The 14,723-nt window shown below is 35.7% G+C and overlaps 1 protein-coding gene across 1 annotated transcript in view; it reads right to left on the minus strand.

The window, feature by feature from the left end:
• Nucleotides 1-14,723, minus strand: part of ZRANB3 (zinc finger RANBP2-type containing 3) — a 282,932-nt gene that overhangs the window by 110,091 nt on the left and 158,118 nt on the right. The window contains exons 5-6 of the mRNA XM_040228505.1: nucleotides 11,001-11,232; nucleotides 4,228-4,313 (exon numbers count right to left, since the gene is read on the minus strand). Coding sequence (XP_040084439.1) covers nucleotides 4,228-4,313; nucleotides 11,001-11,232 — 318 coding nt within the window. The remainder of the gene's footprint in view (nucleotides 1-4,227; nucleotides 4,314-11,000; nucleotides 11,233-14,723) is intronic.

Raw genomic sequence — 14,723 nt, forward strand, 5'->3', positions numbered from 1 at the left:
ATGTAGCCACGGCTGAGAATATTAAGTTCAACGCTGCTGAGGACACAGTGCATTTCCACATAAGACATTTACTGATGCTGACATGCCCTACTAATTAACACTTCTGTAGGATGACCATGCTGCTGCTGCTGCTAAGGCGCCTCAGTCGTGTCCGACTCTGTGCAACCCCATAGATGGCAGCCCACCAGGCTCCCCTGTCCCTGGGATTCTCCAGGCAGGAACACTGAAGTGGGCTGCCATTTCCTTCTCCAAGGCATGAAAGTGAAAAGTGAAAGTGAAGTCACTCAATCGTGTTCGACTCTTAGCGATTCAATGGACTGCAGCCTACCAGGCTCCTCCGCCCATGGGATTTTCCAGGTAAGAGTACTGGAGTGGGTGTAGAATGACCATACATACCTTTAATATGTACTATCACTCAGCATTTTTCCTGTCATAAAAATTCAGACAACTATTTATTCTGAGAAGTGGAATGGGCACAAAATATGAGCTAGAAAGAAAGTTGCATAAAATTTGATAAATTACTATAAAGATATTCTTAACCTTCAAGCATGACATCAGGGAGGTGGCTGCTGCTGACAGGATGCGTGGTTGGACTATCTTGTGTCCTTTTATTCTTTGTAAAAGAACATTTATTAAAGTTACCCTTGCCTCAGCCTTTCTTACTGCCAGGAAAAGTGAAAATAATGTAAGAAGAAGTCACACAGACAGCAAGCCATTTAACCTCACCAGCTATCTATAAAATGACAGAGGGGGACCACCTGATCATAAAGTCTTTCTAGCTCTAATGCACTCCTGGTTGAAAATTGAATGTGCTATCTTCTTCAAATCATATTTGAATTTACAGCTTCCTCTAAATATAACCCAGTGGTGTGAATGATGTAAGGAATCTTGAATATGAGACGCTCTGATTCAGTAATACATTCTCTGTACCTTTCAAATCAAGCCAGGTAGGTAGTTACCTATACCTAGACTCTCATCTCAAAATCACTTCACATAAGTATTATAACTCTGTTTGCCATCATTTATGTATTTAATATACTTTACACAGGCAAAGTTCTGTTTTACCTCAAGCTTCATTTAACTTTATTTTTAATATAGTCATGACATTTCAAGTATAAAATAAGGGTTTAGAACTGAATAACTCACCATAATTTGGTTTCTGCAGAATTATAGTGTGAAAATGACAACTTCATAGATTCAGAACATTACATGAAAAAAAAAAAATTAACATTACCAGGAAGTGCCTTGATCTGAAACAGAGTCTATGGAAACAGTGCTTCCAAGGTAAAGAAGTAAAGGAATAACTTGAAACTTATGAAATGGAATCTGAAAGAAAATGCCTTAAGAGGCATGATAACAGTCTTGAAATGACTTTCTCTAGTAAACATGAAGGGATTCCCAGGTGGCACAGTGGTAAAGTATCTGCCTGCCAATTCAGGAGACACAAGAGATCTGGGTTTGATGCCTGGGTCGGGAAGATCTCCTAGAGAAGGAAATGGCAACCGACTCCAGTACTCTTGCCTAGAAAATTCCAGGGACAGAGGAGCCTGGCAGGGTACAGTCCATGGGACTGAAAGAATCACAACACCACTGAGTGACTGAGCATACACACACAGCAGACAGGCAATAGAACACAATCTCCCTAATCAAGCATTTCATAAAGAAACTTTCCTTTCAAATAGTGTCTACATTCAAAAGCAAGAAAAGGACAGGTTTCCACTTCAAACACTTATATTTTCATGTGGTAAGTCCTAATCAGAAAAGAAGAAATGTATTCTGACCACTTAGGTTTTCCTACTCCCCAAAAGGCAAATATATTAATGTGTTAATGTGTTTGTTTTATGTAGGCAAATTTTTGGCATTTATAATCTGCAAGAACCATGATTAAGGACTCCCTAACAATATCCAGTATTGCATCTATTTGGTATTATATTTTAAAACTGTTTATTATTATCTATATACAACTTTTTAATGGTAATCTTGTGCTAGGACACCTTAATGAAATCTCTTTGGTTTTGAACATTTTTCAGCTCATTATCTCAGGTCTTCTAAATAATGATATCAGCAGCAAATAATGATAATTTTGCCTTTTTCTTTCTGAATTACCTCCTATGTTTCTTTTGAGTAGTTAATCTAATATTCCCAGAATAAAGGTAAACTGCAAAGACAATTAACCCCTCGCCTTCCCTGGTGGTGCAGAGGTTAAAGCGTCTGCCTGCAATGTGGGAGACCTGGGTTCGATCCCTGGGTCGGGAAGATCCCCTGGAGAAGGAAATGGCAACCCACTCCAGTATTCTTGCCTGGAGAATCCCATGGACGGAGGAGCTTGGTGGGCTACAGTTCATGGGTCGCAAAGAGTCGGACACGACTGAGCGACTTCACTTGGTATTAGTGTTTCATGTGATGGTTGCTTTAGGCTTAAAACAAACACACACACACACTCACACACATAAAATATGTGTTTACATTTATATAAATGTCATACATGAAATGAATAACTTATATTCAAAACTTTAAAAAAAAAAAACTTTAATCGAAGATGAATGCTGAACTTCATCAAATTACACCTCAACATAAATGGAGGAAATAAAATGAAGCTTTTCCTTTTCATTATTAACAAATTAATATATTAACAAATTTCCTAATATTAAACAATGACTGCATTCCTGACATAAATTCCATTTCCATATGGTTACTGTATTAGGCTTTTTAATGAATTTATGGTTTATATTAATACTGATATTTCTCCGTTTATAGTCTTAATCTGAGCTTTCACTGTCAAGGGCCCAGATTCAATCCTTGGTCAGGATTAGGGAACTAATCCTGCTACTGTGTGGCACTAGAATGGAATGGAATGGATCAGAACATCTCAACTGCATGGGGTTATCTCAGGGAACTGTAGACAGGAAAGAATAAAATACACATACACACATATATATACTGAGAAAAAAGGTATATATGAAGATATATATAAATATAAAGAGCTGACTTCTACTATATATAAAGATTTCCAGTATATTATTAAGATAAAAGAGCCAATAACCTTAGTGGAATGAAGGGCAAAGAACACAGACAACTGACAGGAAAAAAGTACAAATGGCTCTACAAGTACGAAAAAATGTTAAGCTCCATTTAATAACATAAGAAGACTGACGTGCCTTAACACTACTATCAGATCACATTGGCAAGAAAAATTTCTCTTTGAATATGTTGGTAAGGTGCGAGGAAAGAGATAATCATACTGCTGGTAGGAATATAAATCAGTATAAATTTTGAGAAGCATAATTTGCAAATGTCTAAAAAATATAAAAATGCAAATGCCCTTTGTATGAGCAATTCCATTTATTATAAATTTATGTTACAGACTTATTCCCATGTACTGAATATATAACACGGAACACTAAAATACCTAGTAATTACCGAGTGCTCACTATGTGCCAGTCACTGTTCAAGACCTCATAAGATAAGCTCATTTAAGTCACATAATAACTCACAGGAAAGAATAATTATTCTCTTTTTAGAGCTGAAGAAATTGAGGGATAGAGAGGTAAAGTTACTTTCTTAAATGAAATACCTGGTAGGTATTGATGTGAAAATAAAACACAGGTAGTCCAACTCTAATTTTGCATGCTCTTTGCCACTATAATATATAGTAGACTGCATAAATTACAGTGCATCCAAGCACTGAAATACACAGCAACATTTAAAAAGAATATCAAAGCTTTTCTAGTAGCTGATATTCAAAGATCTCCAATATACAGTAGGTGAAGACAGCAAACTGCAGAACAATGTTTATAGCATAATACTCTACATGTAGAAATAAAATGAAATAGTATTATACATATATAACCACATGTGTTTTTCATGCATAGAGTACCTACAGAAAAATACATAAGAAATTGCCAACACTGGTTACCTGGGAAGGGAAATGGTTAACTGGAAGACACAAGCAAAATGGCCACTTACTTATCATTTTTGTACAATGTGCACATCCATCTGGTCAATACAAATAAATGATTTTTAAAATGAAAGGTAAAAAAGAAAGAAAGAAAAACTTCCATTATCTACTCCTTTTTTTCATTCTATATATGGGTCATTCACCCAAGATTTTACTTCAAATTATTCCATAGCTACCACAAGTTTATAAGACCCTAGGAAAAAAAATTTAATAGAGCTTAATGTTCATGGTAAATAGGATTAAAACTTACAGAAAATAGTTTTTCGTACCTGACATGTGCATTACAGTATCTTTTGGCATACTCAGTCCATGTTCCGAATTTTTGTGGAAAGAGAGCTTCAATCTGCATGAAAAGCTGTAACAATATAGGTATTCTCAATATGCTGTAATATTTTCAAGTTAATTGCTGTTACTATAAGTCCAGTTAATGAAATAGTAAAAACAAAAATGCACCTCTTTTTCCTCAAGGTGCTTCCTTCCCCTCTACCTACCCATCCCTCCCATCCTATTTTTCAGGACTAACTCCTACCCCTTTCTTCAATATATATTTATGTATTTTGTATGCCTATATATGCATATTTATATATTCTCTTTTATTTACATGATCATATAACATACACAAGTAGAATTTTTCCATTTTAGACATATTTTAGACATCATTAAAGTACATATACATCCATCAATCATCTATCCATCCATCCATCCATCTCCCATCTGCATTTCTAATAGATGGGTTTATACAATACATTTTTAGAAATTATGACATGTTTTTAAAATTTTGATAGATGTTATCATGCTACATTGTAAAAGGATGGTACCAATTTATACTCCCATCAATAGAATCATAAAATCTTTTAATTTTTATAACTTTAATAGGCTGTATACAGCAGTTCACTGTTAATAAAAAGCTACAGTTTTATTGAGATATAAATTCATATACCACTTTTACTGTTCATTTTGAAAGTGTATATTTCAGTGGCTTTTAGTATATTCAAAATATGCCTTGATCACCACTATCTAATTCTGGAACATTTTCATCACTCTGAAAATAAAATCTATACCCATTACTAGTCAGTTTTTATTCCCACTCTCTTCCAAACTTGGCAACCACTAATATATTTCCATCTCCTAGAATTTGCCTATTTTGGACATTTCATATAAATAGAATCCTAAAGTATGTAGTCTTTGTGTCTGGCTTTCCCTTAGCATAATGTCTTCAAGGTTCACCCATTTTGTAGAGTATATTAGTACTTTATTCCTTTTTACAGCTGTATTTTGTTTATCCATTCAGCAGTTATAGACACTAGCTTTTTTCCACTTTTTGGATATCATTATGATCAGCTATATATTCAGTTCTCTTGGGTATATACCTAGTACTGGCATTGCTAGGTACTATAGTAATTTGATTTTCAATTTATTAAGGAACTGAGAAATGTTTTCCAAAGTGGCTTTGTTGCTTTGAAAAGCATGAAAGTGTTAGTCTCTCAGTTGTGTTTGACTCTTTGTGACCCCAGGGACTGTAGCCCACTAGGCTCATCTGTCCATGGGATTCTCCAGGCAAGAATACTGGAGTGGGTAGCCATTCCCTTCTCCAGGGGATCTTCCTGATACAGGTATTGGACCTGGGTCTCTTGCATTGCAGGCAGGCTAAGCCATCTTACCATCTAAGCCTCCAGGAAAGCCTTTACATCCTTTTTATATGACAACATACTCCTAAGTAACAAATTGTCCAAAGGAGAAGAAACAAGGGAAATTAGAAATTAGACAAGACTTTGGGATAAATGAAATTGAGACAATAACATACCAAAATTCAGATCCAGTGAAAGCAGTGCTTAGAGTAAAATTATATCTGTATATGTTTATTATTAAAAAAGAAGAAAGTTCTCAAATTAATCATCTAACTTTTAACATTAAGACACTGGAAAAGAAGAGAAAACTATACCCAAAACAAACAGGAGGTATAATATAATTAAGACTAGAATGGAAATAAAATAGAGAATGGAAAATACAGAAATAAATCAATGAAACAAAAAGTTGGTTCTTAAAGAAATCAACAAAATTGACAAAATTTTAGCTATGACTGAGAAAAACAAGATGACTCAAATTACTAAAATTAAGAATGAAAGAGGGGACACTACTCTTAGCCTCATAGAAATAATGAAATACTATAAGAGAATTCTATGCACAAATGTATGCCAATATATTAGATAATTTAGATGAAATGGACAAATTCCTAAAAAGATGCAATACCAAAACTGATTCTAAACTAAATAATCAATCTGAATAGACATTTACTCTGTGAAGAGAATGAGCTGTTAACCTAAATCCATCCACAAGGAAAAGTTTAGACCCAAATAGCTTAACCATCAAATTCACCAAATATTTTAAAAATCCCAATGTTTTGCAAAATCTTTCAAAATATAGTAGAGAAGAGACCATTTTCCACGTCATTCTTTGACACCAGTAATACTTTAATAACAAAACTGGACCAAGATACAATTAAAAAAAACACTACAAATCAATATCTCTTATGAATAGACACAGTGATCGTCAACAAAATATAAACAGACTGAATCCAGCAGTACATGAAAGGATTATATATTATGACCAATGAGTTTTATCTTAGAATGTAAGGTTGGCTTAATATGTGAAAGTCAATTATTACACTATAGCCTATTGATAAAGGACAAAAACATATGAGTATCTCAATAATGAAGAAAAAGCATTTGACAAAACTCAACATCCTTTCATAATTAAACACTCAATAAACAAGAGGTAGAAAGGAACTTACTTAACCTGATAAAGGAAATCTTCAAAAACCCACCATTAACAAGGGTTTAGAAAAGGCAGAGGAACCAGAAATCAAACTGCTGACATTCTTGAGCTCATAGGGAAAGGAATGCAGTTCCAGAAAAACATTTACTTCTGCTTCATTGTCTGAGCTATCAGGGTTTCCCTGGTAGCTCAGACAGTAAAGAATCTGTCTGCAATGCAGGAGAGTCAGATTCTATTCATGGTCCAGAAAGTTCCTCTGGAGAAGCGAATGGCAACCCACTCTAGTATTCTTGCCTGGATGGAGAATTCAATGGAAGAGGAACCTGGCAGGCTACATTCCATGGGGTCACAAAAGAATCAGATACTACTGAGCAACTATCACTCTGCTTCATTGACTAAGCTAAAGGCTTTGAGTGTGTGGATCACAGCAAAATTCTTAAAAAGATGGAAATACCAGACCATATTACCTGTCTCCTGAGAAAACTGTATGCAGGTCAAGAAGCAACATAACTGTACATGGAACAACAGACTGGTTCCAAACTGGGAAAGTAGTACAGTAAAGCTGTATATTGTCACCCTGCTTATTTAACTTATATGAAGAGTACATCATACAAAACGCCAGGCTGGATGAATAACAAGCTAGAATCAAGGTTGCCTGGAGAAATATCAACAACCTCAGATATGCAGATTACACCATTCTAATGGCAGAAAGTGAAGAAAAACCAAAGAGCATCTTGATGAGGGTGAAAGAGAGTGAAAAAGCTGGCTTGAGACTCAGCATTCCAAAAGCTAAGATCATGGCATCCACTTCCATCACTTCATAGCAAATAGAAGCAGAAAAAGTGGAAGCAGTGATAGATTTTCTATTTGGGGGCTCCAAAATCACTGTAGACGGTGACTGCAGCCATAAAATTAAAAGATACTTGCTCCTTGGAAGAAAAGCTGTGACAAACCTAGACAGCATATTAAAAAGCAGAGACATCACTTTGCTGACAAAGGTCCATATAGTCAAAGCTATAGTTTTTCCAGTAGTCATGTATGGATTTAAGAGTTGGACCATAAAGAAGGCTGAGAGCTGAAGAACTGATGGTTTTGAATTGTGCTGTTAGAGAAGACTCTTGAGAGTCCCTTGGACAGCAAGGAGATGAAATCAGTCAATCCTAAAGGAGATCAACCCTACATATTTACTGGAAGGACTGATGCTCAAGCTGAAGCTTCAACATTTTGCCCACTTGATGCGAAGATCTGACTCATTGGAAAAGGCCTTCATGTTGGGAAAGTTCAATTCAGTTCAGTTGCTCAGTCATGTCTGACTCTTTGAGACCCCATGGACTGCAGCACACCAGGCCTCCCTGTCCATCATCAACTCCCAGAGTTTACCCAAACTCATGTCCATTGAGTCGGTGATGCCATCCAACCATCTCATCCTCTGTCATCCCCTTCTCCTCCCACCTTCAATCTTTGGTCTTTTCCAACAAGTCAGTTCTCATCAGGTGGCCAAAGTACTGGAGTTTTAGCTTCAACATCAGTCCTTCCAATGGATATTCAGGACTGATTCCCTTTAGCATGGACTGGTTGGATCTCCTTGTAGTCTAACGGACTCTCAAGAGTCTTCTCCAACATCACAGTTCAAAAGCATCAATTTTTCGGTACTCAGCTTTCTTTATAGTCCAACGCTCACATCCATACGTGACTACTGGAAAAACCATAGCTTTGACTAGACGGACCTTTGTTGGCAAAGTAATGTCTCTGCTTTTTAATATGCCAAGTTGGTCATAATTTTCCTTCCACGGAGTAAGTATTTTCCTTCCATGGAGTAAGCATCTTTTAATTTCATGGCTGCAGTCACCATCTGCAGTGATTTTGGAGCCCCATAAAATAAAGTCTGTCATTGTTTCCACTGTTTCCCCATCTATTTCCCATGAAGTGATGGGACCAGATGCCATGATCTTCGTTTTCTGAATGTTGAGCTTTAAGCCAACTTTTTCACTCTCCTCTTTCACTTTTATCAAGAGGCTCTTTAGTTCCTCTTGGCTTTCTGCCATAAGGGTGGTGTCATCTGCATATCTGAGGTTATTGATATTTCTCCCGGCAATCTTGATTCCAGCTTGTGCTTCTTCCAGCCCAGCGTTTCTCATTATGTACTCTGCATATAAGTTAAGTAAGCAGGGTGACAATACACAGCCTTGACATACTCCTTTTCCTATTTGAAACCAGTCTGTTGTTCCATGTCCAGTTCTAACTATTGCTTCCTGACCTGAATACAGATTTCTCAAGAGGCAGGTCAGGTGGTATGGTATTCCCATCTCTTTCAGAATTTTCCACAGTTTACTGTGATCCACACAGTCTAAAGGCTTTGGGATAGTCAATAAAGTCAACTCCAATCCCAAAGAAAGGCAATGCCAAAGAATGCTCAAACTATCACACAACTGCCCTCATCTCACACACTAGTAAAGTAATGCTCAAAATCCTCCAAGCCAGGCTTCAACAGTACGTGAACTGTGAACTTCCAGGGTTGTAGAAAAGGCAAAGGAACCAGAGATCAAATTGCCAACATCTGCTGGATCACTGAAAAAGCAAGAGTGTTCCAGAAAAACATCTCTTTCTGCTTTATTGAGTATGCCAAAGCCTTTTACTGTGTGGATCACAATAAACTGTGGAAAGTTCTGAGATGTTGGGAAAGATTGAAGGCAAAAGCAGAAGCAGGTGACAGAGGATGAGATGGTTAAATAGCATCACTGACTCAATGGATACGAATCTGAGCAACTCTGGGAGATAGTGAAGGACAGGGAAGCCTGGCATGCTGTAGTCCTTGGGTTCACAAAGAGTCAGATGTAACTTAGTGACCGAAGAACAAAACAAGGGTAATAACTTAAAGGTGAAAGAGTGAATGCTTTCTCGTAAGATTAGGAACAAAATAAAGATGTCCACACTTGCCATTTCCATTCCAAACTGTACTGGAAATTCTAGCCAGGACAATTAGGCAATTTAAATACAATCTTGCATACAGAAAATCCTAAGCAGTCCACTGAAAACTATTAGAAGTAATGAATGAGTTCGCCAAGGTTGCAGTATACATGATCAATATGCAATCAACTGTATTTCTACAAATAAAATTAATAAAACAATTCTACTGACAACAGCGTCAACAAGGATAAAATATTTAACAAAAGATGCAGAGGACTTATCCTATTACAACTACAAAGCACTGTTGGAAAATTAAAACCTAAATAAATTGAAAGATATCCCAAGTTCATGGATTAGAAGACTTAATATTGTTAACATGGCAATACATTCCAAATTGATCTACAGGTCCTACAGAATAACTATGAAAATCTAAGCTGGATTCTCTACAAAAGTTGCCAGGTTATTAAAAATAATTCTTAGGAAAATTCAAGGGACTTAGAATATTCAAAATCATCTTGAAAAAGAAAAACAGAGTTGCAAGACTCACACTAGTTTCAGAACTCCTAATTTAGAATTTACAACCTTATACTTTTTTGGTGAAGGGTCCCAAACATTCCCAATTTGTATAATCATCATAATCTACAAAACCAGGATTTACCCTTGCTTGGAATAGCACCTATCCTGGGTGAGGCATGAAGGTACTGGCATGTGATTACATGGGACACAAGGACCACTACTGTATTGTCAGTGTTCTCTTTCTTATGGTAAGTAATCAATAAGTGATTAGTCATTTTACTATCATCATGCAGAATATACATATCTTTTATATACTCCCATTCTGAAATGATACATTTTTTGTATTTTTATAAAGATATAACGAACCCCACAATCAGGGACATAATTTTGGAGCAGAAGGAAATTACCTGGGGTCCACTCTTCCACTTCTAGTATTTACAGCAAAAATATAAAAGGTAAAATTAAGAATTTTACCATCATTTTCTATGTACTTTTATGTGTCTTTCAGAAGACTTCCAGAGCAGAGAACAAATGCAGAGCCATGGTAATACTAGGAGAGATGTGACACTATAGCTCTCTCTCAGAGTTGGCTTATTACAAATGTGTACTAAATATAAAAATCTTATAATAAAGGTAAAACCCATATATAAATATACCTATAAGCATGGATAAGGTTCACACATACATAGATAAAAACAGTCATGGTAACAGATATATTTAGCCATAAATAGATGCCTAGAATTTTCCAGTGTGCTCTTATGGCATTTGAAGCATCTAATTTAAAATTATGAAAACAGTGATTGATTCCATTTTTTTTAAGCCCAAAATATAAGGAATTTAATACCTCTTCGGGTCTTCCCAATGCTGGAGTTCCTGTAAGGAGAATGGCTCGTTTGGCTTTCTGTACTATTGGCAATAAAATCCGGCTGCGAGTTGCACTTCTGGACTTCATGTAGTGTGATTCATCTACAATAACTACTTTGAAGTTCTGATTATTCAGTGCATCTATCAGAGTCTCCGCATCTGTGGTTAAAAGGCCATAACCCAGAACTGTCACTTTGCTGGTTGATATTCTCCTAGAAAACATAATTCATGTACTTAAAAAATATCTTGGTAACCAGTGCATCACAGACAATACATTTCTTAGGGAAGAAATACAGAGGAGAAAGAAGAGGCAAAATAAGAAGAGATGATACAACACTGAAACCCAATGTCTCCTAATTTACCATCTTTAAATATGATAAATCAGAATTCGAATTTAAAATTTGGTTAAGAAAGCTAAATTTTTAGTTAAATGGTCTTTGGAATATGTTGACCCAGGTCGCCACATTTTACTAGGATAATAAGAAAATTACCTTCTGGGAATATCTGCTTCAATGCACCTTGAATTCTTGCATATAAAGTAGGTAACTCAAAGATTAGTTGACTATTCAGTGAAGACTTCCTACCAATGGGATAGCAGTGTTTTTCATCTCAGGTGCTACTGTGATTTTGAGCAAGATGATACTTAATGTTACAGGTCTGTCCAGAGCACTGCAGGTCATTTCACATTCTGAACCCTCTCATTAAAGGCCAGTAGAGTCCCTATCACTGTGACAACAAAAATGAGGCCCTGGCCCTGGGGAGATATAATTTATATATTTATAATATTCTTTACCATACTGTAATAAAATTATTCGTTTATATATTTATTTCCCTTATTCTATCATAAGATGGGTGAGGACAGGGAATGTGTCTTATTCTCATTTGTATGTACAGTGCTGGGCTCCCCATGAGTCTGTAAAAGGAGATAATTAGAAAAATAAATTCGTTAACAATAAAATGTATCACTTTTGCATTTTCTATATGACCAGTGAAAAACACAGGACAGTGTCAAGTCTTTTGCAGTTCTCTACTCTCTAACAGAAAATTCAGATTTCCTAAAGAGCCTAATGTGAGTACTAATATTAGTTCAGTTCAGTTGCTCAGTCGTGTCCAACTCTTTGTGACCCCATGAATCACAGCACGCCAGGCCTCCCTGTCCATCACCAAATCCTGGAGTTCACTCAAACTCATGTCCATCGAGTCGGTGACGCCATCCAGCCATCTCATCCTCTGTCATCCCCTTCTCCTCCTGCCCCCAATCCCTCCCAGCATCAGAGTCTTTTCCAATTAGTCAACTCTTCGCATGAGGTGGCCAAAGTACTGGAGTTTCAGCTTTAGCATCATTCCTTCCAAAAAAATCCCAGGACTGATCTCCTTAGGATGGACTGGTTGTATCTCCTTGCAGTCCAAGGGACTCTCAAGAGTCCTCTCCAACACCACAGTTCAAAAGCATAAATTCTTTGGCACTCAGCTTTCTTCACAGTCCAACTCTCACATCCATACATGACCACTGGAAAAACCATAGCCTTGACTAGACAGACCTTTGTTGGCAAAGTAATGTCTCTGCTTTTCAATATGCTATCTAGGTTGGTCATAACTTTTCTTCCAAGGAGTACTAGAGTACTAATATGACAATTTTTTGCACTTTTTTTTTCTGAAGGACAACTGCATTTATACCTTGGATAAATTCACTCAATATATGGACTTATGAATTCGCTCCTGTAGTCAAATACAGGAAAAAGCTGCATGAGAAAATTTTAGGGTTCACATTAGTAACTTAGATACACTAAGATTAATACATAAAAGACAAGGGCTTCAAACGTCACTGTAGCTGCTGTCCTGCCATGTCTAGACTAGTAGACAGTCCAGGCATAACTGGTATATGAAAAAAGAAAGTATATGTTATTTGCAGTAAATCCATGTTGCCACTTATTGCTATACACCTAAAGCTATTCAAGTACCTGTAAGACATTGGGTAAGTTTTTCTGCCCTTAGCTATCATCCTGCAGAAAAGTTACATGCTAGGGTTGAAGCACTATCTAACATACCCCAAATGTTATTCATTTAAAAATATTAGCCACTGTTTTAATTGCAAGAGTATAGTTCCAAAATAGTAATAAAAATTAGAAGCCTTAAATGCTATAAATATGATAGAGGAATATTTTAAGACTACTTCAATGCAAACTTTTAAATAAAGTATAGCTTACAGAAAATGATTATAGAGGCTATAATAAATTCTACATTCTCTAAACTATTAAGTCTTAAATTTCATGCAGCTTTATTAAAAAAGAGGAAATTTTTCAAAATTATTATCTACATTTTATTTTGACTACACAAATATAGTGTCTAAATTTTCTGGGGCCCAAGAAGACATATTTTACTGAATTATAATTCCAAGGCTGAAAGAGAAAAAGGTGGCTATCTATTTTGTCTGGTTCCTCTTTCCACATTCACAAGGGCCAATTTTATTTCTACAAATACATTTTATGTTAACAATCTTAGAGAATAAAATATAGAAAATAATGCCTCACACAAAAGAATCTAAAAACATATTACATATTTATTTCTAGTAGAAACATAACTTTTTATTTTTAACTCAGAAATGGTAATTTTAAACTTCTAGGAACATGACAATTGTATAATTCACCTAGAAACTCAAAGAAACTCAAAGTAATAAATTATTAATATTCAAATTGATTGGTTTATTCCAATGGCTGGAAAACAAAATGAGAAAAAGACAGTAACTATACTATGATTTTAGAATAAGGACTTCAGACAATCACAAAACAAATATTTTCAATACAGAAAATATTAAAACTATAAATTGAAATAATAAAAAAGTAAAACTGCCTAAAATTCATTTTGAGTTACACATAAAACTTGCATGTAAACTAACAACTTAGAAGGCAAAACCTGACATAGTTGCTGATAATAAAACCTCACAAACTTCAAGTTAATTACTGAAAAGTTGGAAAATTTATTTTTCAACTTCAAAATAGTCAATTTAAAGTATATTTAAGGTATATACAAAGTAGGTATATTCGTATGTTTTTAAAACATGTATATTTTACATTTTAAAAATGTACCATAAAGGAACATATAACATTAAATATATGATTGGATTTTAGATAGGTAGTTCATATTTTAAAATGGAAAATAAAATTCTTTACATTACTTTCTTACAGGGAAACAATGGAAATAGTGACAGACTTTATTTTCTTGGGCTCCAAAATCACTGCAAATGGTGACTGCAGCCATGAAATTAAAAGACGCTTGTCCCTTGGAAGAAAAACTATGACCAACTTAGACAGCATATTAAAAAGTAGAGACATTACTTTGCCAACAAGGGTCTGTCTAGTCAAAACTATGGTTTTTCCAGTAGTTATGTATGGATGTGAGAGTTGGACCACAAAGAAGGCTGAGCACTGAAGCATTGATCCTTTTGAACTGTGACGTTGGAGAAGGCTCTTGAGAGTCCCTTGGACTGCAAGGAGATCCAACCAGTCAATACTAAAGGAAATCAGTCCTGAATATTCATTGGAAGAACTGATGCTGAAGCTGAAGCTCCAGTATTTTTGCCACCTGATGCAAAGAGCCAACTCATTAGAAAAGACCCTGATGCGGGGAAAGATTGAAGGCAGGAGGAGAAGGGGATGACAGAGGATGAGATGGTTGGATGGCATCTGATTCAATGGACATGAGT

Source organism: Oryx dammah, unplaced genomic scaffold (assembly GCF_014754425.2).
Source record: "Oryx dammah isolate SB20612 unplaced genomic scaffold, SCBI_Odam_1.1 HiC_scaffold_27, whole genome shotgun sequence".
NCBI lineage: Eukaryota > Metazoa > Chordata > Mammalia > Artiodactyla > Bovidae > Oryx > Oryx dammah.